The sequence below is a fragment of the Mobula hypostoma genome, chromosome 12, assembly GCF_963921235.1.
Source record: "Mobula hypostoma chromosome 12, sMobHyp1.1, whole genome shotgun sequence".
Taxonomy (NCBI): domain Eukaryota; kingdom Metazoa; phylum Chordata; class Chondrichthyes; order Myliobatiformes; family Myliobatidae; genus Mobula; species Mobula hypostoma.
Genome location: NC_086108.1, coordinates 52,707,796 through 52,733,791, shown reverse-complemented (window position 1 = coordinate 52,733,791; position 25,996 = coordinate 52,707,796). Strand labels below are relative to the sequence as shown.

Sequence of the window (25,996 nt, the reverse complement as noted above, 5' to 3'; positions counted from 1 at the left end):
CTGCCTTTACCTGACAGTACTTGCAACAACACCAAAGAAACCCACAGAATGTACAATAAATTCAGAAACTACTGCCTCTCTAGTTAATGACCACTCATTTAACAGGAATGAAAACATTTACCTGCTAATTTTCTGTGTGAAGGGGGGGAAGTATGGTTAAGCAGTGAAGCCAAAGACATCAGCTGTATCTCCACAGATGCTGTCTAATCTGCGGCCTTTCTCCAGCAGTTTGTTTAAATGTCAAAATTTCAGCATCTGCAATTTTCGCTTTTCAACCATGGATACTACAGTTTGGAATTACTGTTGATTTCCATTCACCACTCTAAACCAAGACATTGTCAAAGTCTTGCAACACACAATACATGTGGGCACATTTTCATTGTCTGCATAGTTGTGAATGTGAAATATTGTTCAATCATCAATGAATGTCCCAATAGTTACCAGATTGTCAGGTATGGTTTGGCTCTATGCTCTCAATTTTAGAACTTGTGATTTTTAGATTCAAGTTGGCTTTCCAAATTTCCACAGGACAGAGCACAACATCGAGGAATTGCTGCATTGTTGGCAAAGTTTCCTTTTGTATAGGATGGGGGGGAGGGAAGACAAATCTGGTTCTAAAGGGAGAGGGAAATATTCTATAACACCTTTTGAAGAAAACCAGAAGGCCTCTTTAATAACTTAAGCAAAGTATATCTCGATTATTACTGTGCGCAGAAGTATTGCTTTCTCCCATATTTCAGTAGTCATTACCCTTTGAAAGTATTTCCCCGGAGCAACATAATCTACATTCCTTTCTGGTGCCTCGGGTAATAAATCCCATCAACACCACCCTCCTATACTAGCACATCTGCCTCTGAACTTCCGATGTGTTGTAGTAAATCAGGCCTTCTGATTTTTTAAAGTGAGGCCGTGGAATGGGTAGTTACATGCTGGATCTCCTTTTCCTCTGATATATTACAGTAGCCGGCGCCCTCTCCATGTATTACGGTGGCAGACCCTCTCCCTCCGGTGTATTACGGTACCGCCGCCCTCTCCGGTGTATTACGGTTGGGGGCTCTGCTCTGCGCCACCGCCCTCTCACTTTTTTTCTCTTGGTACAAATGGCTGAGCGCCGCGCCTTCGCCCAGAAAATTAGCAGGTAAAGCTTTTCTTTCTGTTTGCTTGGCTCTGCTGTGAACAGTTAGCGACGGGCTGGTTGGCCGGAGAGGCTAGACCGCCTCGTCAGCTTCGCTCAGCCCGGCCTAGCCCCGCTTTGTAGGTCCCGCAGCAGCGAACACAAATGCAGCTTTTAATACAGCGTAGCAGCAATCTCAAATGTGTTGCAATCAATAGAGCAAAATTAAGGGGACAGATTATTTCGAAAAATAAACAATGCGCGATGCTGCACAGAACGATAAATTGATTACAGTTAAATCAGTATGGGGAGTTTCCAATGGCATTCATTGCTGCATGTAACGCGACAATGCCAGCTGCTGTTATATTGGGGTGGAATAGTGCATACTCCGGAGAGAGCGTAGCGCCGGACCCGATGCGACCCATCGGATGAAATTCCAGATTGCATATTTAAAGCGGCACTAATATGTTAATTCAAATAAAAGTTTAATCCCTGCTTCTGAATGTGGTATTGCAAATGATAACACCCACAAATAAATATTGTAATTCTGAAACAAATGTCTTATACTGACTTATGGAAGTGCATAACTTATGGATGATGTTTGCGTTGCCTCAGTGACATCCTTTAGATACTAGATATTAAATATAAACTACCGCCTTATGTAATTTATATATTACATTAAATCAGTGTAAACTCTGTAATCTCTTCTGGTTCTGGTGTACAGCATTTGGGGACAACAATTTTTTAAAGTGAAAATATAATTAATTTGTTGAAATGAGACATTCACACATTCGCAGTCATTTCGAGCGCTCAGCTTTGGATTCCTGTGCCGCATTTTTCATGATACTATGAGCCAATATTACTGTTTGGAGTTCAGAATGCAGTTTTACAGATAACATCTCGTAATTAGGTTTCTTTTGCAAAGTGGAATACCAGTTGGATTTGCTAGCTTTACTTTGGGCTAGACATCCACTGTGAAACCCAGGTTTTGGAGTTTATTAAGATTACGTTAAAATACAAACCATTTTATTTTACATTGTTTGAAAGATTAATGCCTCAGAACAATCTGTGGTGTTCCAGTCATAGTTACACACGAATATAAACTTTTATTTACATATTTTCAAAAATATCTAATTTCCATAAGAAATTTGTTGCAACAATCCTTTGAATTTTGGTTATAATATTTAGAAGATAATTTCCAGACATATTATAATTTATAAAAGAAGGAACAGAAGTTATAATAGTTTTCAAAATCTAATAAATTAAACTTCAAATTGAGTTGCGTATCTGTTTCAAATACAATTCTTAAAAGTTATGTAAACATAATCAAGGACAAACACAGTATTTTTTTGCATGCAGTGAAAATTAGGAAGGATGGGAGTTTCAGCACAATTTAAATTATGTCTGCTACCAGTCATTACCTCTTTTGTGGCTGGTGGATTTAATTTATGGAAATGTAAAGATATTCCCGAGCTCAAAAGGATGTTACTGAAGACCCGAATAGTCCAGTTGTGATGCAATTTTTACTTGGGGCCTGTATCTCTGATTTAAGGAACCTTCTAATTTTGTTGTGATGCAAATGTGATATAATTGGGCTGTAGTGTAACCGATACCGTGCCAACTTTTAAAGTTCAAAGTTCAAAAGTTGTTTTACAAGTTTTATTTAATTTAGCATCATTAGTTTTGATCATTATTTCAGTCAAGCTAGAGTTTTAGCTAAATTAAAATTTGTAGAATCACATTGTTGCATCTTTTCCACTCACTGAATGTAATTCTTGCAACTCCCACTCTTTTTTCTGTCACCCAGACCTCTGGATGATCGGCAAAATTCAGCAGCATTTTGAGCAGTGTGGTTACTTCATAATGATTTAACAGTTTTATTTTGTCTGAAAGTGACATTGCAATTGTCAGGCAGTTATTATGATTGGATAGTTCCCTTTGCATTGAAGCTTGGTGAACAAATTGAATTTATGCAATTATCTCCAATTCATGATTTTTTTTCCCCTTTGGAGAAAATATGTGGCTTTTATTGGGAAAAGATGCTGTGGTTTTTGGATCTTTCAATATATCCTATTTTCTGCTAAATTGATGCTTCTGCTGTAAAATAGTCTTTTGCTATGAGTGATTTGCTCTGTCCTGCTTCAAATTCATTGGCGGAATCAGTGTTATTGATAAATACTGTTTATCTTTTTAATCTGAAAGGTAGGAGAATCATTATCATCTTCTGTACATTTTGATTAATATCAGTGTTATATAATTATTTGTAAAGATTTTGTTTACATCAGCTCACAGATACTGAAAGAATTGCTCAGAATAATGAGACGTTGATCTGATTTTCTGTGAGTTATTTGCAAATTTTCCAAATTTATTTCTGGTCATGAAGTGGATAATTACTTTGAGCAAAGATGTGTAGTACTCCAGTTTTGCACTCAGACAGGTCAAACAGGGCAGCACATTTGTGTGGTAGTTAGTCCAACACTGTACTGCGCCAGTGATTGGGGTTCAATTCCTGCCACTGTCCGTAAGGAGTTTGTACATTCTCCCTGCGACGGCGTGGGTTTCCTCCGGATGCTCTGGTTTCCTCCTGTATGCCAAAGATGTGCAGGTTAGTAAGTTGTAGGCATTCTATGCTGGTGCCAGAAACATGGCGACACTTGTGAACTTCCCCCTGCGTATCCTCGTACTATGTTGGTCACTAAGTGAAATGACATATTCCAAACAACAGGAATTCTGCAGATGCTGGAAATTTAAGCAACGCACGTCAAAGTTGCTGGTGAACGCAGCAGGCCAGGCGGCATCTCTAGGAAGAGGTACAGTCGACGTTTCAGGCCGAGACCCTTCGTCAGGACTAATGAAGGGTCTCGGCCTGAAACGTCGACTATACCTCTTCCTAGAGATGCAGCCTGGCCTGCTGCGTTCACCAGCAACTTTGATGTGTGTTGCTTGACATATTCCAATGTATGTTTTGATGTCTTGATGTACATGTGAGAAATAAAACTAATCTTCAATATTTAATCTTAAAATTTCACATTGACTTTTGTTGTCATCATTACATTCTACTAGACCATCTGTGCTGATGGTTGATGTGTTTTAATTAACTGGTGTTCAGTGGGATTCCTGACACTAAATTGAACTGAAGTCCTTTTTCTTTCTCTAGAACTGTGGCAGCAGAAGTAAGGAAACAGATCTCTGGGCAGTATGGCAGCTCTCCACAGCTGCTCAAAAACCTCACCCTGGGGGCAAATATTTCTCACCATTCAGTAAGTTCATTTTTAAAAAAAGATAAAGTGTACTGGAACACTCAGAATTGGTGGTCTTTTGTTTGATGAACACGCTATTTATTAAATTTGACCTTTCTTGGTAATGAGCCAATGGTCATACAAGAGTAGGATTGATTTAAGTGTATAAGATGATGAGAGGCATTGATCGTGTGGATAACCAGAGGCTTTTTCCCGGGGCTGAAATGGCTAACATGAGGGGGCATAGTTTTAAGGTGCTTGGAAGTGGGTACAAGGGAGATGTCAAAGGTAAGTTTCTCACACAGAGTGGTGGGTGCGTGGAATGCACTGCCGGTGACAGTGGTAGAGGTGGATACAATGGGGTCTTTTAAGAGACTCTTAGATAGATACATGGAGCTTAGAAAAATAGAGGGCTATCAAGCAGTAGGGTAATTCTAGGCAGTTTCTAGAGTAGGTTACATGGTCGGCACAACATTGTGGGTCGAAGGGCCTGTAATGTGCTGTAGATTTCTATGATTTTATGAGTATTGCCTTAAATGTAGTCTTGTGTTTGTTTTGTGCCTTTAAATTAATTAAAGTTGATGTCTTCTACACTACCTCTGTCATGTGCTGGTTAGATATCTTTGTAAAGTAGAGGAAAATCAGATTGGCGATAATCGGATAGCTCATTGTTAGGCTTTGCCAAAATTTCAACTTTTAAGATGATACTTGGGCCAAGTTCAGTAGAAATTCCAGTCAAAATCCCAAGTTACAATACCCAGCATATAATTAAATCTTCAGAGGAAGAAGGAAAAAGATGTCAGTTATTGTTACGTAAGAATTGTTTCCTTTTATATTTTTGATCTTGGAAATAATTACATGGCTATTTCGCCCTAAGGGAGATTATGTAAAGAACAACAGAATAATCAACCAGTTTCTTCACAGAAGTTGAAGTTTATTTCATCCGTTTTTAAATCACAGCTGCTTGTTCAATTCTGGGTCTGTGAATAAGTGATAATGAAATCATATATAATGCAAAGTCACACTTTCATGAACCAAACAATAATTGCTAACAGTAAAGTTAATATGAGAAATAATAATGCAAAGGTGAAAGTAAAGGAGAAGTCAGGGAACATGTGGAAAAATGCTTAATATTTAAGCTTTAAACTCTGTCAGTATTGCGAGATTAATAACATTGTCTGTTGTATCTATTGCTTGTGTTGTCATCTTTATACTGGAGAAGCTAAAATGAGTTTTGGATGACTTGCCTGCCATACATCTGTCTCTGTTCTGTATGAAAAATGAAAGGAACAAAAATTTTAATCAAGTCTTTTTATCTATTCTGAAGAAGAATGTGCTAACGTGTTTGTTCTCTATTCCGAATGCTAAGTAACCGCAGCGTGTTTCCATAATAATCTGTTTTTGGTTTAATGAATTGTTCATTTGGTGACTTTGGTATGTTAAACTGTTGCAGATAAGTGGTTTATGTTTTTATCACATGTTCCAGTTATTTATCTTAATGTAATTTTTGATAGGTGAAGAAGTCATTATAAGTGGTAAAGCAGGGCTGAAAAGATGCTGCTTGAGGATAAATCAATATCCTCAAGGGAATCTTAAATTATGCAGTTAATTAAAACTGGAGAGTTTCATGTTGAGAATGTGTCCAAAATAAAACATTTCATTCACTGGTGTAAAATCCCTCACTTTGACCATGGAGTTTGAACATGCATATTGTTTGGATCCTTTGCATTAAATGGGTTTAGATAATTTTGGTGGCTTTGACTTTTCATAAATCCCGATTTTCAAAAACAAAAAAATTCAATTGGCTTTTAAATTAAGGCTGCAAAGAAATGTTGATTGGAAACTCCCCTTTTGGGAAAAGTATACAATTTATGGAGGTAAAGGAGGAAATCAAAAGGCAATTTATTTTAGACCTTGATTTTTGAAGGATGATCCTGATAGTGTTCTTAAAGCTTCTGTGTTTGCATTTTTAATTTGATTTTTATTCAATATAGACTTATTTTTAGTTATATTCAGCTGCTACCTTAAGCAAAGAAAACACTGGTAAACAGAGATTAATTATAATAGTTGTGATATGATTTGACAAGGTGTACCATCATGGTCACAACATAATGAAAGTGATAAACATGTGAAAGTTTTTGCTGCCTATTTAACAAAAAAATACATTGCCAAAAAAAAGCTGCTTACAGTATTATTGTGGCTTTGAAATGTCCCTTGTTTCTCTGTGCTCTTATACAGGATGGTTTGGTCATATGCACCCAAATACCTGCCAACGGTCACTTTGTCATTCTGGGAGGTGACTGGATATGTTGGTAGCTTGCTTCGTTTAATAGGTAATACTTAAGTGTATTTCAATTGAAATAGGCATTGAGCAGAACCAAAAGATGGTGCAAGCATTGGAATCCTTCTGCTTTGGAGAACATGCAGCCCACAAAATTGTTCTGTGTTCATTTATTTACGTTTGTAATTTTTGTAAAATATTATTTAAATCAAAAGGGAATCAAAGTACGGACTGTAATCGAATAATGTTCTCGGGGCTGAATGGGCAGGTGAAACAAATGACAACAGTACAATAAGCAGCTTAAGTAGTAGGGCTACAATCAATATTGATCTGTGAATTAATCTGTGATTTGGGTTTCTCCTGAAACAGCTCCACACCTTTTCCTGATGATACCCAATCTCTGTCAGCAGCTATGATTCTCAGAATCAGATGAGCTGAGTATCTGAATGTGGGTGGCCTCATGGGCAAACATGATCTTTCCCTTGCATAGCTCACCAGCAACCAAGTCCTGTGCAAAAATGCAAACAATTAGTGAGTTTATTTTCTTGTTTCAACTGTGGATGCTGCTGCGAACTATGGAGTCAAAGTCAAGTTTATTGTCATATACACAAGTACGTTTACACACAGATGTAATGAAAAACTTACTTGCGGCAGCACCACAGGCATATAAGCAGCATTCACTAGAATGAAAAACATACATTTACAAGCACACAAAATAAAAAGTCAGTTTTAGTTCAAGGTGATCAAAGTGTTGTTAAAGTGCTGTGATTAGAGTTTTGATGGTTGGTTCAAGAACCAAATGGTTTAAGGGAAGTAGCTCTTCTTGAACCTGGTGGTATGGGATTTCAGGCTTTTGCACTTCCTGCACAATGGTGTTGCGAATAAATGGCATGGCCTGGATGGTGGGATCTTTAATGGTAAATGTTGCCTTCTGTAAATAGTACAAATAGTGGGGAGGAATGTACCCCTGATGTATTAGGCAGAGTCCAATACACTCTGCTCTTATTGTATTCAAATTGCTGTACCAGACCATGATGCAACCAGTAAGGAGACTTTCAACAGTACATGTCCAGATGTTTGTTAGTGTGCTTGATGACAAGCCAAACCCCCTTAGCCGTCTATGAAAATAAAAATGCTGGCGTACATATGGTGTACTATGTGTCGAGCCCATGGCAGGTCATCTGATATGTTAATCCCTAAGAATTTAAAGCTTCTAACTCTCTCCACCACTGATTTCCCCCAAAGTAGACCATTCATCCCTGAGGCAGGAAATGATTCATACCATAGTAAGTGCTACCAGACAGTAGTTACTGAGGTAGGTCACCACATTTCTTAGGCACCAGTACAAAAGATGCCTCTTTAAAGCTGGTGGAAGTAGAAGTGAGAGGCTGAATTTGTCTGTAAATACTCCAGCTAGTTGTTCCTCACGGATCCTTAGTACTCAGCAAGGTACCCTGTGTTGGCACATTCGTCTGGTGATTTGAAGGTCACTAGTTTGAGCCTTGGCTGAGGCAGCGTGTGTGTCCTTGAGCAAGGCACTAAACCACACGTTGCTTTGCGATGATACCGGTGCCAAGCTGTATGGGTCCTAATGCCCTTCCCTTGGACAACATCAGTGGCATGGAGAGGGGAGACTTGCAGCATGGGCAACTGCTGGTCTTCCATACAACCTTGCCCAAGCCTGCGCCCTGGAACCCTTCCAAGGCACAAATCCATGGTCTCATGAGACTAACAGATGCCTATATAAATAACCCTGTCTTGACCAGTCTCCCTTCTGTGGATTCACCCTCTTGAAGAATGCCCGGGCATTGGCCTTAGAGACTGAAGTTATATGGTCATTCTGAGATGTGAGGTTTGTGTGGTTGTATGGTAGTTCTCCTTAACAAAATGTGTACAAAAGGCATGGAGCTTATCTGGGAATTACATGCCGTTGCCAGTTATGCTGCCTGATTTCACCTTGTAAGAAATTGTTGTGTAAGTCCTGCCACAGCTGTTTAGCGTCCATCTTTGATTTCAGTTTGGTCCAAAACTAGTGAACAAATTATCAAAGTTCAATGTAAATTTTATTATCAAAGTTCGTGTATGTCACCATAACCAACCCTGAAACCCATTTTCTCGTGGGCATACTCAACAATTCTATAGAATAGTAACTAACAGAATCAGTGAATGACCATCCAACTAGGGAGTTCAACTAGAGTGCAGAAGACAACACACTATGCAAATGCAAAAAGAAGAAACAATAATATAAATAAACAATAAATATCAAGAATATGAGATGAAGAGCCCTTGAAAGTGAGTCCATTGGTTGTGGGAACATTTCAATGATGGGGCGAGTGAAGTTATCCCCTCTGGTTCAAGCGCCTCATGGCTGAGGGGTAGATACTATTCCTAAGCCTGGTGGTGCGATTCCTAAGACTCTTGTACCTTGGTCTCAATGGCAACAGTGAGAAAAGAACATATCCTGAGTGGTGAGAGTCCCTGATGATAGATGCTCCTTTCCTGCGATGTTTCAAGTACAAACGTTTGTAGTTGTGCTCAGTGGTTGGGATAACTTTGCCCATGATTGAGGCCTTGCTGTTTTCACGTGTCTCCCATGTCACTTGAACACGGCCAGTCCAGAGACTCGAGGCAATCCCATAGCCACTCCTTTGCCTCCCACAACCGCCTCTTCGTTGTCCTAATCTCTGGAGCTTTGCTCTTTAACCTCTGCTGTGTGTGGGTAGGAGAAGGACAACCAAGTGAGCCGATTTATCAAAATGCAGTCTGGGCAAGGAATGGTAGGCTGTCCTTACCTTAGCATAACAGTGGTCTAATATGTTGAGACCTCTGGTGCTGTAGGTTATATGCTGACGGTAATTGGGCAGAGTTTTCCTCAAACAAGCCTGGTTGACGTCGCTGACTATGATTTGAAATGTATCAAGATGGACTGTTTCTAGATTGGTAATTTAGTACTGTATATATTATCAACTTTGATCTTACTGACTTGCCATGAAGGAAGATTTAATATTGCTCCCATCTTGGTCTGCCCTGTTTTCAAAATTATACTGGGTGGTACTGATTACTGATAGTGGAACAGCAGAAGATTTCCATATTAGTTCTTGAACGTGAAAGGAAATAGTGAATTATTCTCTGCGTGGTGCAGTAACTATTCATGATTTTAGTAGAATAAGTGATTGAAAATGTGAAAGAAGTATTGAAATAATTAATCCAGTAAGTCCCAGGAGCTCACATTATATCAGTTGTGAATTGAACTGCAGTCTGATTTGTATTTCATAGCGTCATAGAGAAGTTCAGTACACAAACAGGCCCTTTGGCCCATCTAGTCCATGCGGAAAACCATTTAAACTGCCTATTCCCGAAGACCTGCATTGAGACCATAGCCTTCCATATCCCTACTATCCAGGTACCTATTCAAACTTCTCTTAAACGTTGAAATTGAGCTCACGTGGACCACTTGTGCTGGCAGCTCATTTCACACTCTCACGACCCTCTGAGTTTCCCCTCATGTTCCCCTCAAACTTCTCACCTTTCACCCTTAAGCCATGAACTCTGGTTGTAGTCCCACCCAACCACACAGATAAAGCCTGCTTGCATTTACCCTATCTACACCCCATAATTTTGTATGCCTCTATCAAAGCTCCTCTCAATTTTCTACATCTTAAAGAATACAGTCCTAACATACTTAATCTTTCCATATAACTCAGATATTCCAGACCTGGCAAAATCCTTGTAAATTTCCTCTGTACTCTTTCAACCTTGTTTACATCTTTCCTTTAAGTAGGTGACAAAACTGCATAGAATACTCCAAATTAGGCCTCACCAACATTTTATACAACTTTAACATAACATTATATCTTCTGTACTCAATACATTTATGTGTGAAGGCCAATGTGTCAAAAGCTTTCTTTATGACTGTATCTACCTGTGATGCCACTTTCAAGAAATGATGAACCTATATTCCCAGATCCCTTTGTTCTACCACATTCCTCAGTGCCCTACCGTTCACTATGGAAGATCTGCCCTGGTTGGTCCTACCAAAGTTCAAAACCTCACACTTGTCTGCATTAAATTCCATCTGCCATTTTTCAGCCGACTTTTCCAGCTGATAGTCTTCCTCACTGTCCGCTACACCAGCGGTCCCCAACCACTGGGCCGCAGAGCATGTGCTAGCGGGCCGTGAGGAAATGATACGAGTCAGCTGCACCTTTCCTCATTCCCTGTCACGTACTGTTGAACTTGAACATAGGGTTGCCATCTGTCCCATATTTGCTGGGACATCCCATATATTGAGCTAAATTGGTTTGTCCCGTATTTCCCCCGCTAAGGTAGAGCGTTCCTATGAAACTTTTCGTTCCGAAATGGTGTGAAACGAAGAAGCAATTACCATTAATTTATATGGGAAAAATTTTTGAGCATTCCCAGACCCAAAAAATAACCTATCAAATCATACCAAATAACACATAAAACTGAAAATAATTAACACTGGCATATAGTAAAAGCAGGAATGATATGATAAATACACAGCCTATATAAAGTAGAAATAATGTACGTACAGTATAGTCGGGAAGATGAAGGCAAAACTGATTTGTGGGAAAAAAGTCGGCATCTACGCCCACGCGCACATCACATGCTCACGTCACGCATGCGCACACATGTGCCTGTGCAAGGCTTCATGGTCATGGTAGTCTTTCCTGGGTAAAGTGTCCTGGGATTTGACTGCTACTTTTGTCCCTTATTTGGGAGTGAGAAAGTTGGCAACCCTAACTGTGAAAGACATGTTGAGGTGAGTTTAACCCTACTTGAACATCCCCCCCCCCCACCCCCCGGTCGGCCAGTCCGCAAGAATATTGTCAATATTAAACCGGTCCGCAGTGCAAACGGTTGGGGACCCCTGCGCTACACCCTCTCTCAATCTTGATGTCATCCGCAGATTTTCTGACACAGTTGACCACATTATCAATCAGATCCATTGATATAGATGACAAACAGTAAAGGACCCAGCACTGATCCCTGCTGCGTACCACTAGACACAGGCCTCCAATCAGAGAGGCAACCATCTATTACCACTCTCTGGCTTCTCCCACAAAGCCAATGTTTAATCCAATTTACTTTCTTATCCTGAATGCCAAATGACTGGCCTTCTTGATCAGCCTCACATGTGGGACCTTGTCAAATGCCTTACTAAAGTCCATGTAGACAATCTCTGTTTTGTCTCCACACATGGATTACCATTCTGTTCGTCCAGTAGAGCAATTTTGTCCTCTGCAATCCTTTTGCTCTTGTATACCTGTAGAATCCCTTTGGATCCTCCTTCACCTTGTCTGCTAGAGCAACTTCATGCCGTCTATTGGCTTTCCTTATTTCCTTCTTAAGTGTTCTCTTGCATTTCTTGTACTCCATAAGCACTTCATTTGTTCCTACTTGCCTATACCTGCTATACACCTTCTCTTTTCTCTTAACCAGGGCCTCAGTATCTCTTGAAAACCAAGGTTCCCTACACTTGTAATCTTCATTACATTTAGCTTCTTAAAAATCTGCACAAGATTTTTAAAAAATGGAATTACTTTAGTTTATTTTAAAAGACGTAACAGTATAAATAAAATGTTTCTACATTTTATTTCTGGGCTAAGCTACAGATATTAAACTTAGTGTTTGTGATTAAGGAATTGAAGACCAGAGCAAAATATTTGAATTCGAGTACCACAGACAAAATGCTGGAGGAATTCACCAGGCCTGGTAGAATCTTTGGAGCGGAATAAAGAGTTGACAATCATACTGAGAGCCTTCATCAGGACTGGAAAGGAAGGGGGAAGAAGCCAGAATAAGAAGGTGGGGCAAAGGGAAGGGATACCATCTAGAAGTTGATAGGTGAGGCCAGGTGAGGGGAAAGATAGGTAGGTAGGGGAAGGAGGGGTGAAGTGTGAAGCTGGGAGATGAATGGTGGAAAAGAGAAAGGGCTGAAGGAGCAGAAATCTGAGCGGGCAGGAGAGTGGACTGTGGGAGAAAGGGAAGAAAGAGAGGCACCAGAGGGAGGTGATAGGCAGATGAGGAGAAGAAAAGGTAAGAGGGGAGCCGTAGTGGGAAATGGAAGAAGAGAGAAGGGGGAGGAGAGTGAAATTACTGGAAGATAGAGAAATCGATGTCAATGCCATCAAGTTGGAGGCTACGCAGACAATTATGAGGTGTTGCTCCAACAACCTGAGAGTGGCCACATTGTTCCATTTGAGGAAGCCATGGACCAGCATCTTGGAATGGGAGTGTTAATTGGAATTAAAGTGATTGGCCACCAGGAAATTCTGCTCATTACAGACTGACCGAAGATATCTGACGAGCAGTCCCCCAGTTTACGTCGGGTCTCACTGATGTAGAGGAGGTCACACGAGGAGCACCGGATACAGTAGATGGCCCCAACAAAACTGCAAATGAAGTGTGGCCTCACCAGAAGGGACTGTGTGAGCCCTGAATGGAGGTGCAAGAGGAGGCGAGTGGGCAGGTGTATCACTTCTGCTTGCAGAGATAAGTGTCAGAAGGGAAATCAGTGCGGAGGGACGAATGGATAAGGGAATCACAAAGAGAGCGATCACTGCAGAAAGCAGAGAGTAAGGGTGGGGGGATTAAAGATGTGTTTGGTGGTAGGGTCCTGTTGAAGATAACAGAAGTTGCAGAGACTGATGTGTTGGATCGGGAGGTCTTGTGAAATTAGGTTCGTGTGGTCGGTGAGTGCAGACAGAAGACACTCACTACCAGTAAGTAAGTTACTCAATTATTTATAGGACAAGGCAAACTAAACATACATTAAACCACTCAAAGTACACTCAGTTACATAAAGTGTGTGCCTGGGATCTCTTTTACTGCAGTACACGTCCGCTGTTTCTGTGGCACCATCCGCAACGTGGTCCACGGTGACCCAGAGAGCAAAAAGAGGCTAGGTGCTCTTAGCGCACTAGATTTATACTCTGCCTATGCCATGACATCATCAGCTGGCGCACGTGCCAAACAGCTCTCAGTGGGAGCCTGCAACGCTCCTTAAACGAGCCAATCCCGAGCCAGCATAAGGGAGTGGCTTTCAATGAACAGGTAAGATGAACACCTATAGTCATAGTCAAAGTTATAGTCATACTTTACTGATCCCGAGGGAAATTTGGTTTTGTTACAGTTACACCAACCAAGAACAGAGTATAAATATAGCAATATAAAACCATAAATAATTAAATAATAATATGTAAATTATGCCAGGAAATAAGTCCAGCTATTGGCTCAGGGTGTCTGACCCTCCAAGGGAGGAGTTGTAAAGTTTGATGGCCACAGGCAGGAATGACTTCCTATGACGCTCAGTGTTACATCTTGGTGGAATGAGTCTCTGGCTGAATGTACTCCTGTGCCCACCCAGTACATTATGTAGTGGATGGGAGACATTGTCCAAGATGGCATGCAACTTGGACAGCATCCTCTTTTCAGACACCACCGTCAGAGAGTCCAGTTCCATCCCCACAACATTACTGGCCTTACGAATGAGTTTGTTGATTCTGTTGGTGTCCGCTACCCTCAGCCTGCTGCCCCAGCACACAACAGCAAACATGATCGCACTGGCCACCACAGACTCGTAGAACATCCTCGGCATCGTCCGGCAGATGTTAAAGGACATCAGTCTCCTTAGGAAATAGAGACGGCTCTGACCCTTCTTGTAGACAGCTTCAGTGTCCTTTGACCAGTCCAGTTTATTGTCAATTCGTATCCACAGGTATTTGTAATCCTCCACCATGTCCACACTGACCCCCTGGATGGAAACAGGGGTCACCGGTGCCTTAGCCCTCCTCAGGTCCACCACCAGCTCCTTAGTCTTTTTCACATTAAGCTGCAGATAATTCTGCTCACACCATGTGACAAAGTTTCCTACCGTAGCCCTGTACTCAGCCTCATCTCCCTTGTTGATGCATCCAACTATGGCAGAGTCATTAGAAAACTACTGAAGATGGCAAGACTCTGTGCAGTAGTTGAAGTCCGAGGTGTAAATGATGAAGAGAAAGGGAGACAAGACAGTCCCCTGTGGAGCCCCAGTGCCGCTGATCACTCTGTCGGACACACAGTGTTGCAAGCACACGTACTGTGGTCTGCCAGTCAGGTAATCAATAATCCATGACACCAGGAAAGCATCCACCTGCATCGCTGTCAGCTTCTCCCCCAGCAGAGCAGGGCGGATGGTGTTGAACGCACTGGAGAAGTCAAAAAACATAACCCTCACAGTGCTTGCTGGCTTGTCCAGGTGGGCGTAGACACGGTTCAGCAGGTAGACGATGGCATCTTCAACTCCTAGTCGGGGCTGGTAGGCGAACTGGAGGAGATCTAAGTGTGGCCTGACCATAGGCCGGAGCAGCTCCAGAACAAGTCTCTCCAAGGTCTTCATGATGTGGGAGGTCAATGCCACTGGTCTGTAGTCATTGAGACCACTGGGGCGCGGCGTCTTCGGCACAGGGACAAGGCGGGACGTCTTCCACAGAACAGGAACTCTCTGGAGAATCAGGCTCAGGTTGAAGACATGGTGAAGTACTCCACATAGCTGATGGGCACAGGCTTTGAGCACCCTGCTGCTGACACCATCAGGCCTGCAGCCTTGCTTGGGTTGAGACGGCAACAGTGGTGGGGGGGGTGCAATATTTCATTGCTTTCCTCCCTTCCATTGGAGAAATAAACTAGCTCAGGGTAATTCAGCTTAATGTCAGAGATTGAGCAGAGCATAAATCAGAGTTATATATTTCAATATTGCTGCAGTAACTCTGATTTTGGGTTTTATTAGATGTAGACATATAGGTCCACAGTGTTGAAATAAGCATTTTGTTAGGAAAGAGCTGGGACAAATGGTTTGGCGAATTAAACCATAAAAATCAGTGCTTGAACAACCAATAATGTTGATTTCAGTCACCCACAGCCTGTAGAGTTGGTTCAGACAAATGGAGTAGGTATAGTATATTGGTTTAAGTATTTTGCTAATACAAACCTAAATGGGAAAGTGAGGAGGATGCAGAGTGAATGGGAGATCTATAGCAGATGCAGGCACATGTGGTGAAATCTGAGCTTATCCTGTTTTGGAGGAGGAACAGAAAACCACAAAGTAGTTTTTACTATGAAACTTGAATGACATTGTTCAGTACCCTGCTGTCTTCTTACAAGAAACACAAGAATTTCTTGTGCAAGGGCTGTAGGAAATTAGAAAGGCAAAAAGGATGTTTGTCTTAATAAAAAAAAAGAATGGAGTACACAAGTAGCAAAAGTTTGGCTACAGCTGTAAAGGACACACTATAGTAGTCTATATACTGTTTTGGTGCTTTATTTTGAATGGAATATACCTGTATTGAAGGCAGCAAAAAGAAGTTTGGTTTGATTTCAGGACAAGGGGGTAATTTTATGAAGAAAGGTTAATTCTATTGGGCTTATATTTGCGGGAATTCTGAAGATTGCATGTAATGTTGTTAAGGGGCTTTGACTGCTGGGGCAGTCTGAGGAAAAGAGGTCATCCATTTAAGACTGAAATGAGGAGGAATTTCTTTGGAATTCTCTGGCCCAGAAACCTCTGGAGGCTGAATCATTATTGAAGGCTGAATTACATTTTTATATCTTATTTTTGGAGATGAGGCCATAGTCAGATCAGTCAAAATTTTTCTGAATGCTGATCAAGCTGTAAGGGATGTTACCTGTACCTATTCTTTCTTATGTTCTCATTGAAATAGTTAATCAGTGAAAAACTATGAAAAGGATCATAAGCGAGTATTTGCTTAAAACCAGATTGTTATTTCTTTGTCAAATCAATCAATCTCAAAAATATCACCTGTTGGCAAATAGGTTAAATTATTTTAAATTTCTTTCTTTTGATTTGTGACTGATGTACCTTAATAGCAGAGAGAAATCAGCACAGAGAGTAAGGACATTGGCTGTCAACTCTACTCAATCTGTATGTTTCTTTTTGTTCTAAATGTTTGGAGTGAGCTAATCTTTTTTCTTATGCTTAACAATGTTTCAAAAATGTATTAAAATCAAAATTATCAGTTAATGATATAAAAGGCAAGTTCCCAAATAAGATCAGATGATTTTGAAAATACTGCAATATTTTTCCCCCCTGAGGCCTCTCTAGTTCTTCGAGTTGCAGTAGATATTTTTTATATTCTCCTTCACTGGAGTTTAACCTATCATCTTGGCCCCGGTCTCAGTTTATCTGCTCATGGGAAACACTTAAATGTATGTTGTAGTTATCTGCAATCTTGGTTCTTCCAGAATTATCTTGGAAAGCCTCCTTTTCAGCAACTTCCATCAATGTGAATCCTTCCATAATTTTGATATAGGTATCTTAATTCTTACAAAAGTCATTCTGTCCATCTCACTTGTGCTGAACAATTATTAGTTTGAACTATGTAAATTGTTAACTTAGAAAAGTTTTGATTTTAATATTCAGATTCCTCATGGTCTTGTCCCTCTGGCCCCTCCCATCACCTGTAACTCCTTCTGACCATGGAACTCTCCAAGATTTTGGCATGCCTTCAGTTCTGGCCTCTTGCATCTCACTAATCCTAATTGTTTGGAGTTCAATACTTACCTAAACCACAGGTTCATTTTTCATCTCTAACCCTCTTTACTTTTATGATAAATCTTAAAGTCGCTGTTTCTGGCAAAGTTTACAATTACATATCCTAATGTCTCCCTCTGTGACTGTGTTAAATTTTGTTTTAAGTGGTCAGTGGACTTGCCTGAGAAAGTTTATCTTTGTCTTGCAGGAATGAAAGTTATTTGCGATTTTCACGGGTTTTGCCAAATGATCTCTTTTTAAACTATTTTCCATACTCCACTTTTCACTCATTCTAGGGAACAGTTCTGACAATACTTGCCCAAGTGACCATTATATATGTGAGGAAGGGCAGTAAAATTTAGAAGATTGATGGACTATTCAATAAGCAGCTTTTTTATTTGATAAGGGTATCAAGGGATTGGGGTGGGGTTGGGGGGGGGAGAGATAAATAAACAAAGTAGAGTTACGGATCAGGTCTGATATAAATTGAATTGAATGACTGAATAGAATTACTTATATTTGATCATCACATTTTTTCAGTCAAGGCCCTATAGAAGTTCATTAAATCTGCAGCAATATACAAAGTACAGGAAGAACTTAGCAGGGCAGGTAGCATCTATGGAAGAAGATGGACAGTCGCCATTTCAGGTTGAGACCTTTCATCTGGACTGAATGACAGAGGGAAGAGTGAAGATGGCCAGTGCAGTGCAAGGACCTAGTATTGCGATAAACCACAAAATAAACAAATAGTGCAAAAAGAAACAGAATAATGAAGTACTGTTTGTGGGTTTGTGAACTGTTCAGAAATCTGATGGTGGAGGGGAAGAAACTGTTGCTGCATGTTGAGTGCAAGTCTTCGGGCTCCTGTACCTCCCCCCTTATGGTAGTAACGAGAAGGTAGTGTGTCCCGGATGGTGAGGATCCTTAATGATGGATGCCACCTTCTTGAGTCACTATTTCTCGAAAATATTGTCAATAGTGAGGAGGATGGAGCTGGCTGAATCTACAACACTTTAGCCTCTTGTAGTTCTGTATTGAAATCTCCATTCCAGGCGGTGATGCAACCAATCAGAATGCTCTCTACCTTACACTGATAGAAATTACAAATCTTTGCTGACTTACAGCTCATACAATACCATTCCTCAAGCAAGTTATTGTTGATCCAGATTTCAGCATCTGCAGCCCTCAAGTAAGAAGCAAGGTTCTGCAGGACAGCTTTTCCTCCAGCTCCACCCTTGGAGCAATGGATGAGATACTGAATCTTGCTGATGTTCCAGCAACTTTAACCAGCTGAGTTATATATGTTAGGTTTATGAAACACAGCAATTAGTTAACTTAGATATGGTAGAGTTTAAAAGGGGAAAAAACTTGACAGTTGTTCCTTCACTGAATCATTGTCCTCCAACTTTTGCTTTTGTGTCTCCATAAAGCCTGCATTTGATAAAGGATTCAAAACGTGCTCCTCGCTCATACAACCAGAGCAAAATGGAGATATTACAGAAAATATAAACCATTGACAATGTGTGCCTTTCAGGTTCCGTTAACTGAGGCAGTAGATCCAGTGGACTTTGAAGATTATGTGATGATGCACCCTCCCATAATTGATCCGGGTCCCTTGAGGGACTTGTTGGAGTTTCCACCAGATGATATTGAAGTCATCTACAGCCCAAGAGAATGCCGAACGCTGGTCCAAGCTGTACCCGAGGAAAGGTAAAAGCTTCATTCTTTTCGAACAGTTTGATCAAATGTATGCTTAACTACTCAAAGCAAATGAAGTTATTGTATCCACAGGAGAGTATGAAAACGTATGACAGCAAAAACCAAATTAGAGGAAAATTGTTCAAAATAGTAAATGGTGTCAAGGCTGATGTATTTGTGATGCATTTATTCTACTCTTTTTAATTTATCATTTCTGTATTGATGCTCACCTGCTACAGTTTAGGTGGAAGAATGTAGGGTGAAGGTCAAGTTGAGCTTGGATATTTTCATTTGACATTCTGTTGGAGGTGATCTAATACACGGCAGAGTACAAAACATCAGCACAACATTGCATTAAAACAATAAATTACATGATTAATTAATAAAGGGTGAGAGTAACTGAGTTATTAAAAAATTAGTGAGAAAATTTTAGATTAGTCAGTTTTCCTGTTTAGATTCAGAAATTAATGTTATTAGATTGGAAATTATATAAGTTTATCAATTATTTGGAGAGGAAAAGGAATAAAGATTGTGTGCGTCTGTACACTGCCAAGAAACTGTATTATTGATTGCTGGACATTGAGAAACAGTTAATGACTTTTCAACTGATGGGAGGTTGTTGATTAAAATGCTTATCTCTCCATGGATGCTGCTTGACTTTCAGGTGAGAGGATAGAGGTTTAAACTGGATCTGAGGGAAAAATTATTTTTGCGGAGTGGTTGGTATCTGGAATAATATGCCACGGGGTAGTGGAGGTGGGGATAATAACAACATTTAAAAGGCATCTTGGCAGGTACTTGAAAGAGTACCTGAGGGATATGGGGACTAATGCAGGTAAATGGAATTAGTAGATACTTTAAATTTGAGCAAATCTGGCAACCTTTTAGTCAATATTTTCATTTAATTTGATTTATTACTCTTCCAATTTTTTTTGAAGTGTTACATTTGATCAGAAAGTCTTTCTTTTTTTTAGGTCGTATCCTCAGAATGGATTGCCCAGTCCCTTTTTTTTTGTTTCTATTTTTTTGTATAGTGTAGTGGGGCTTTTTCCTCTTCATTTAAAATTCAAAGTTTTTTCTTTCCTCTTTTTTGAACTGATAAGAGGAGAATTGCTGTTTTCTTTTTTATTATATATTATATACTAGCTTAACACTATGTACGATTTTGATAATGTCTATCTCAATCTCAGTTTGTATTACTGATATATATATTTGAGATAATTCTCCTCTTGTTTGTATTTATGTTCCTTTAAAATCAATAAAAAGATAAAGAAAGAAAGGAATGAGAGAAGGGCATTATTGGACGAGTTGAAATGCCTTTTTCTCACTGTACTACTCTTTGACTTGCTATGTATCATCAGCATTTTCTGATTTGGATTCCATTTTAAACACCAGGAGTTTAGTCTTAATCTGCACATCCAGGTTTCAAGAAGGGATTTGATTTTAAAATAAGCACCATAATCGGAATCAAAAGGACAGTAAGTAGGAAATTTGTGAGTAATTTGTTGGGAAGTCGCATGAAGCAAGGGAAGAAGATAATTTTTAAAACCCACATTTTAAAATCAACAAAAATTATTTTTACTAAGAACTTTTGATAGCTAATTTTCAATGCAGGGAAGTATAGTTGGCAATACTTAAAGTCTAAAAGTAAGGGTAATTGTAGTTGCCATGATGGCTTACCATTTCTGCAGCTGCTTAGTATCTGCCATGTAACATTTTGCTGTTTGATGCATTTCAATGGTGAAGAAGACAGCAAGATTGCATTTTCACATTTTTTAGTGTGTTTGCACAGCCTAGGCAGTAGCTTTCGACATTCAACATTTCTGCATTTTTCCTGTGGCTTTAGGTTCAAGTGCTATTTGCTAATGATGTAGTGAGCACAGTTAGCCTTGCTTTTTAACAACATACTCTGGTGCATTGAGTGAGTAGATGGAGTTCAATGGAAAGGTTACTTTTGATAAAGTGAAATTAAAAGATCTTCTTAAGTGAAAGGATAGCCATGGAGGTTGCATAAAACAAGTTCTTAAAGGGCTTGACAGTGTATAGTAGTTGCCATTTTCCCTGTCTTGGGTTCTGGTTTTAGGGCATGGACTGAAATAAAGAAGCTCCAAACCTTTGGAATTCTCTATCCCAGGATGATGATTCTCATTCAATGAGTATATTCAACGAGGAGAGTGTAAAGTTGTGAACATTAGGGGAATCAAAGGATATGGTATGGCACAATAAAACTCAAGTTCAGCCTTGATTTATAGGAATGCTATGTGGTTGAAATGGGAGTTGTTTGGAATATCCTTTTGATTGAGTTACAATAGCAGTAGTTTAAGGGCACTGACTGAGTTCCAGTTGTTCTACATAGAATGAAGAGCAACTCTGCACCGGAACAGGCCCTTTAGCCCGTGATGGTGAGCTGAATTAATTAAGATAATGATGCCTAATTGAACTAATCCCTTCTGACTGTACATGATCCTTAATCCCTTCATTCTTTGCATATTCTTGTGCCTATCTAAGAGCCTCTTATTTGCCATTATTCTCCCTCTGCTACCAACCTTGGCAGTGCATTCCAAGCACCTGCCACTCTCTGCATGTTTGGGAAAACTTGCCATGGACATCTTTGAACTCTTCCATTCCCCCCCCCCCCTTAAAAATGTATACCCTCGAGTATTGGACATCTTGACACCGGTAGAAAGATATCAGCTGTCTATAATTTTATAGACTTCTATCAGGTCTCTTCTCAGCCTCCGCCGCTCCAGAGCAAAACAATCCCAGTTTGTCCAACCTCTCCCAATAGCACATGCTCTCTTATCCAGGCAGATCCATGCCGACCAAGATGCCTTATTCAAGCTAGTCCCATTTGCCAGCATCTGGCCCATAACTTAAACCTTTCCAATCCATGTACCTGTCCAGCTGTCTTTTAAAGTTGTTATTGTACCTGCCTCAACCACTTCCTCTGGCAGCTCATTTTGCATACATACCACCCTCTGTAGGAAAAAAGTTGCCCCTCAAGTTCCTATTAAATCTTTTCCCCTCTCATCTTAAACCTATGCCCCTTAGTTCTTGATTCTCCAAACTGATTCTTCACTCTATCTATGCCCTTCATGATTTTAGACACCTCTGTAAGATCCTTTCTCAGTCCCCATGGAATAAAAACATATCCCATCTAGCCTCTCCTTCTAACTCAGTCCCTCGTCCTGGCAACATCCCAAATCCCAAAGTTCAAGTTTATTGTCAACTACAACCAAACAAAACCCCACAGTGCATGCACAAAACATATAACACTCATTTGACCAGGAGCCTATATGCAGGGATAAGCAAAATGGATATGTTGTTTTGAGTATTCATGGTGAGGGCAGGGGATAGCCTTTTAAGCTCCTCTAACGTTGGTAGATACCAGGTCTGATTGCAAAAGTGACGTGCTGGAAACTTTGGCATGACTGTTTTTAAGTTGGCATGATTGAAGTCACCAGCAACAGTGAAGACACCGTCAGGGCAAGTGACTTCACACCGGCACTGTAGAGCTCCTGCAGCACTTCCCCTGCACTAGCACAGGGCAGATCCTTCATATAACAGGGCAACCAAAACTGAACACAATACTCTCCAGTGTCCTGTGCAACCAACTACAACTTCACCTCCTGACTTTTATACTCCATACCCTCACTTATGAAAGCTAGCATGTCTTCACCACCCTGTGACTCTGCTTTCAGTGAGCCGTGAGCCAGTACTCCAGGTGGCTGTGTTCTACAGCAGTCCTCAGGCTCTGTCAAGTCAAGTCACGTTTTATTGTCATTTCGACCGTAACTGCTCGTACAGTACACAGTAAAAACAAGACAACGTTTTTCAGGACAATGGTGCTACATGAACAATACAAAAACTACACTGAACTACGTGAAACAACACAAAACTACAGTAGACTACAGACCTATCCAGGACTGCATAAAGTGCACAAAACAGTGCAGGCATTACAATAAATAAGACAATAGGCACAGTAGAGAGCAGTAGGTTGGTGTCAGTCCATGCTCTGGGTATTGAGGAGTCTGATGGCTTGGGGGAAGAAACTGTTACATAGTCTGGTCGTGAGAGCCTGAATGCTTCAGTGCCTTTTGCCAGATGGCAGGAGGGAGAAGAGTTTGTATGAGGGGTGCGTGGGGTCCTTCATAATGCTGTTTGCTTTACGGATGCAGCATGTGGTGTAAATGTCTGTAATGGCGGGAAGAGAGACCCCGATGATCTTCTCAGCTGACCTCACTATCCGCTGCAGGGTCTTTCGATCTGAGATGGTGCAATTTCCGAACTAGGCAGTGATGCAGCTGCTCAGGATGCTCTCAATACAACCTCTGTAGAATGTGGTGTGGATGAGGGGGTGGGAGATGGACTTTTCTCAGCCTTTGCAGGAAGTAGAGATGCTGCTGGGCTTTCTTTGCTATGGAGCTGGTGTTGAGGGACCGGGTGAGATTCTCCGCCAGGTGAACACCAAGAAATTTGGTGCTCTTAACGATCTCTACAGAGGAGTCGTCGATGTTCAGTGGACAGTGGTGGTTCCATGTCCTCCTGAAGTCAACAACCATCTCTTTTGTTTTGTTCACATTCAAAGACAGGTTGTTGGCTCTGCACCAGTCCGTTAGCCGCTGCACCTCCTCTCTGTATGCTGACTCATCGTTCTTGCTGATGAGACCCACCACGGTCGTGTCATCGATGAACTTGATGATGTGGTTCGAGCTGTGTGTTGCAGCACAGTCGTGGGTCAGCAGAGTGAACAGCAGTGGACTGAGCACACAGCCCTGGGGGGCCCCTGTGCTCAGTGTGATGGTGTTGGAGATGCTGCTTCCAATCTGGACTGACTGAGGTCTCCCAGTCAGGAAATCTAGGATCCATTTGCAGAGGGAGGTGTTCAGGCCCAGTAGGCTCAGCTTTCCAATCAGTTTCTGAGGAATGATTGTGTTGAATGCTGAACTGAAGTCTATGAACAACATTCAAACGTACGTGTCTTTTTTGTCCAGGTGGGTCAGGGCTAGGTGGAGGACGATGGCAATGGCGTCGTCTGTTGACCGGTTGGGATGGTATGCGAGCTGCAGGGGGTCCATTGAGGGGGGCAGCAGGATCTTGATGTACCTCATGACGAGCCTCTCGAAACACTTCATGATAATGGATGTGAGTGTGACGGGATGGTAATCGTTGAGGCAGAACACTGAAGACTTCTTTGGCATGGGGACAATGGTGGCGGCCTTGAAGCACGTAGGAATGATGGCGCTGCTCAGGGAAATGTTGAAGATGTCAGTGAGAAGCTCTGCTAGCTGGTCTGCACATCCTCCAAGCACTCTGCCAGGAATATTGTCTGGTCTAGCAGCCTTCTGTTGGTTGACCCTGTATAGGGTTCTCTTCACATCGGCCACGGTAAGACACAGCACCTGGTCGTTTGGAGGAAGGGTGATCTTCCTCACAGCCACGTCATTTTCTGCCTCAAAACGAGCGTAGAAGTTATTCAACGCATCTGGGAGAGAGGCATCACCAGCACAGGCAGGTGGTGTTGTCTTGTTGCCTTTCACTTTGAAAGCCATAGCTGGATTTGACTTACAAAATGAATACCTTGCACTTTTCTGAATTAAATTCCATTTGCCGTTCCTTGGCCCACATGCTCATCTGATCAGGATCCCCCTGTACTTTTTGATTTCTGCAACTAATCTACACTCAGTGGCCACTTTATTAGGTACATCTGGTTACCTGCTTGTTAATATCTTATGAGCCAATCCTGTGGCTGCAACTCGATACATAAAAGCACGCAGGCAAGTTCGAGAGTTCTTCAGTTGCTGTTCAGACCAAATATCCGAATGGGGAAGAAATGTGATCTCAGTGACTTTGACAGTGATTTTTGGTGCCAGATGGAGTGGTTTGAGGATCTCAGAAACTGCAGATTTCCTGGGATTTTCATGCACAACAGTCTCTAGAGTTTACAGAGAATGGTGCGAAAAGCAAGAAACACTCAGTGAGTGGCAGTTCTGTGGGTGAAAGCACCTTGTTAATGAGAGAAATCAGAGGAGAATGGCCAGTCTGGTTCAAACTGGTAGGAAGGTGACGGTAACTCAGATAACCACACATCACAACAGTGGTGTGCAGAAGAGCATCTCTGAACGCATAACACATCAAACCTTGATGTGGATGGGATACAGCAGCAGAATACCATGAATGTACACTTAGTAGCCAACTTTATTAAATACAGAAGGTACTTAATAAAGTGACCATTGAGTGTGTAACCTGTTGTGTCCTTTGGCAACATTCTGTACTATGAACTATGCCTCCAACCTTGGTGGCATCTGCAGATTTCAACTATTCAACAAAGTCATTTATAAATATCACACACAGCAGCAGTCTCGGTACAGATCCCTGCAGATCACCTCTAGTCACGCCACTTTGCTGTGTCTTCTGTGGGAAGCTAGCTTTGAATCCATATGGCCAAGTTACCATAGCTCCCATGCACCTTAATCTTCTGGATGGACCTACCATCTGATAACTTTCATTGTCACTTTTAAAAGTTCATGCTGGAAGCCCGTTTTCAACTCATAATTTTTGTAATTACTATTTTTATTCCTGTTTTCAGTGATATGGACCCTCATGTAAGGGACTGTGTGAGAACCTACACTGAGGACTGGGCCATCGTGAATCGCAAGTAAGCTCTAGGTAGTATATTTTCACTCAATTTCTTTCGACTGGTTCAGTGAGCTTTAATTGTAATGCAGTTTTTAAACATTCGTTAAAACAGGTATCACAAACTCAGCACAGGATTCAATCCCAACACACTTGACAAACAGAAGGAAAGACAAAAAGGTTTGCCAAAGCAGATCTTTGAATCAGATGAAATGCCAGACCCCAACAGTTACCAGGACGATCAGGTGAAGCACTTCATTGAATGTACTTACAAAACAATAGGAAACACATTACCCAGGGTGAGTTAGTTACAAGTTAATGTCATAGAGCATAGAAATCAATAAAATGGTGCATCTGGTTTTTATTGCATTGTTGCTTCTGGAAGCTTGGTGTAGACAAATTGAATATCATGTTTCCTGCATCCAGCAGTAGCAAAGTCACTTAATCGGCTGCAGTGTTTTGTGACATCCTGA

The 25,996-nt window shown here is 41.0% G+C and overlaps 1 protein-coding gene across 10 annotated transcripts in view; it reads left to right on the top strand.

Moving 5' to 3' along the window:
• The first annotated feature begins 898 nt into the window (after nucleotides 1–898).
• The window catches only part of dock7 (dedicator of cytokinesis 7), a 192,555-nt gene continuing 167,457 nt past the window's right edge, over nucleotides 899–25,996 (top strand). For 4 of the 10 annotated variants that reach the window (XM_063064095.1, XM_063064090.1, XM_063064088.1 and 1 more), the window contains exons 1-5: nucleotides 899–1,138; nucleotides 4,272–4,374; nucleotides 18,724–18,899; nucleotides 25,477–25,545; nucleotides 25,639–25,768. In XM_063064095.1, coding sequence (XP_062920165.1) covers nucleotides 978–1,138; nucleotides 4,272–4,374; nucleotides 18,724–18,899; nucleotides 25,477–25,545; nucleotides 25,639–25,768 — 639 coding nt within the window. In that variant the 5' untranslated portion in view covers nucleotides 899–977. The remainder of the gene's footprint in view (nucleotides 1,139–4,271; nucleotides 4,375–18,723; nucleotides 18,900–25,476; nucleotides 25,546–25,638; nucleotides 25,769–25,996) is intronic. The other 6 variants (XM_063064096.1, XM_063064092.1, XM_063064091.1 and 3 more) reach the window with 2 other exon arrangements.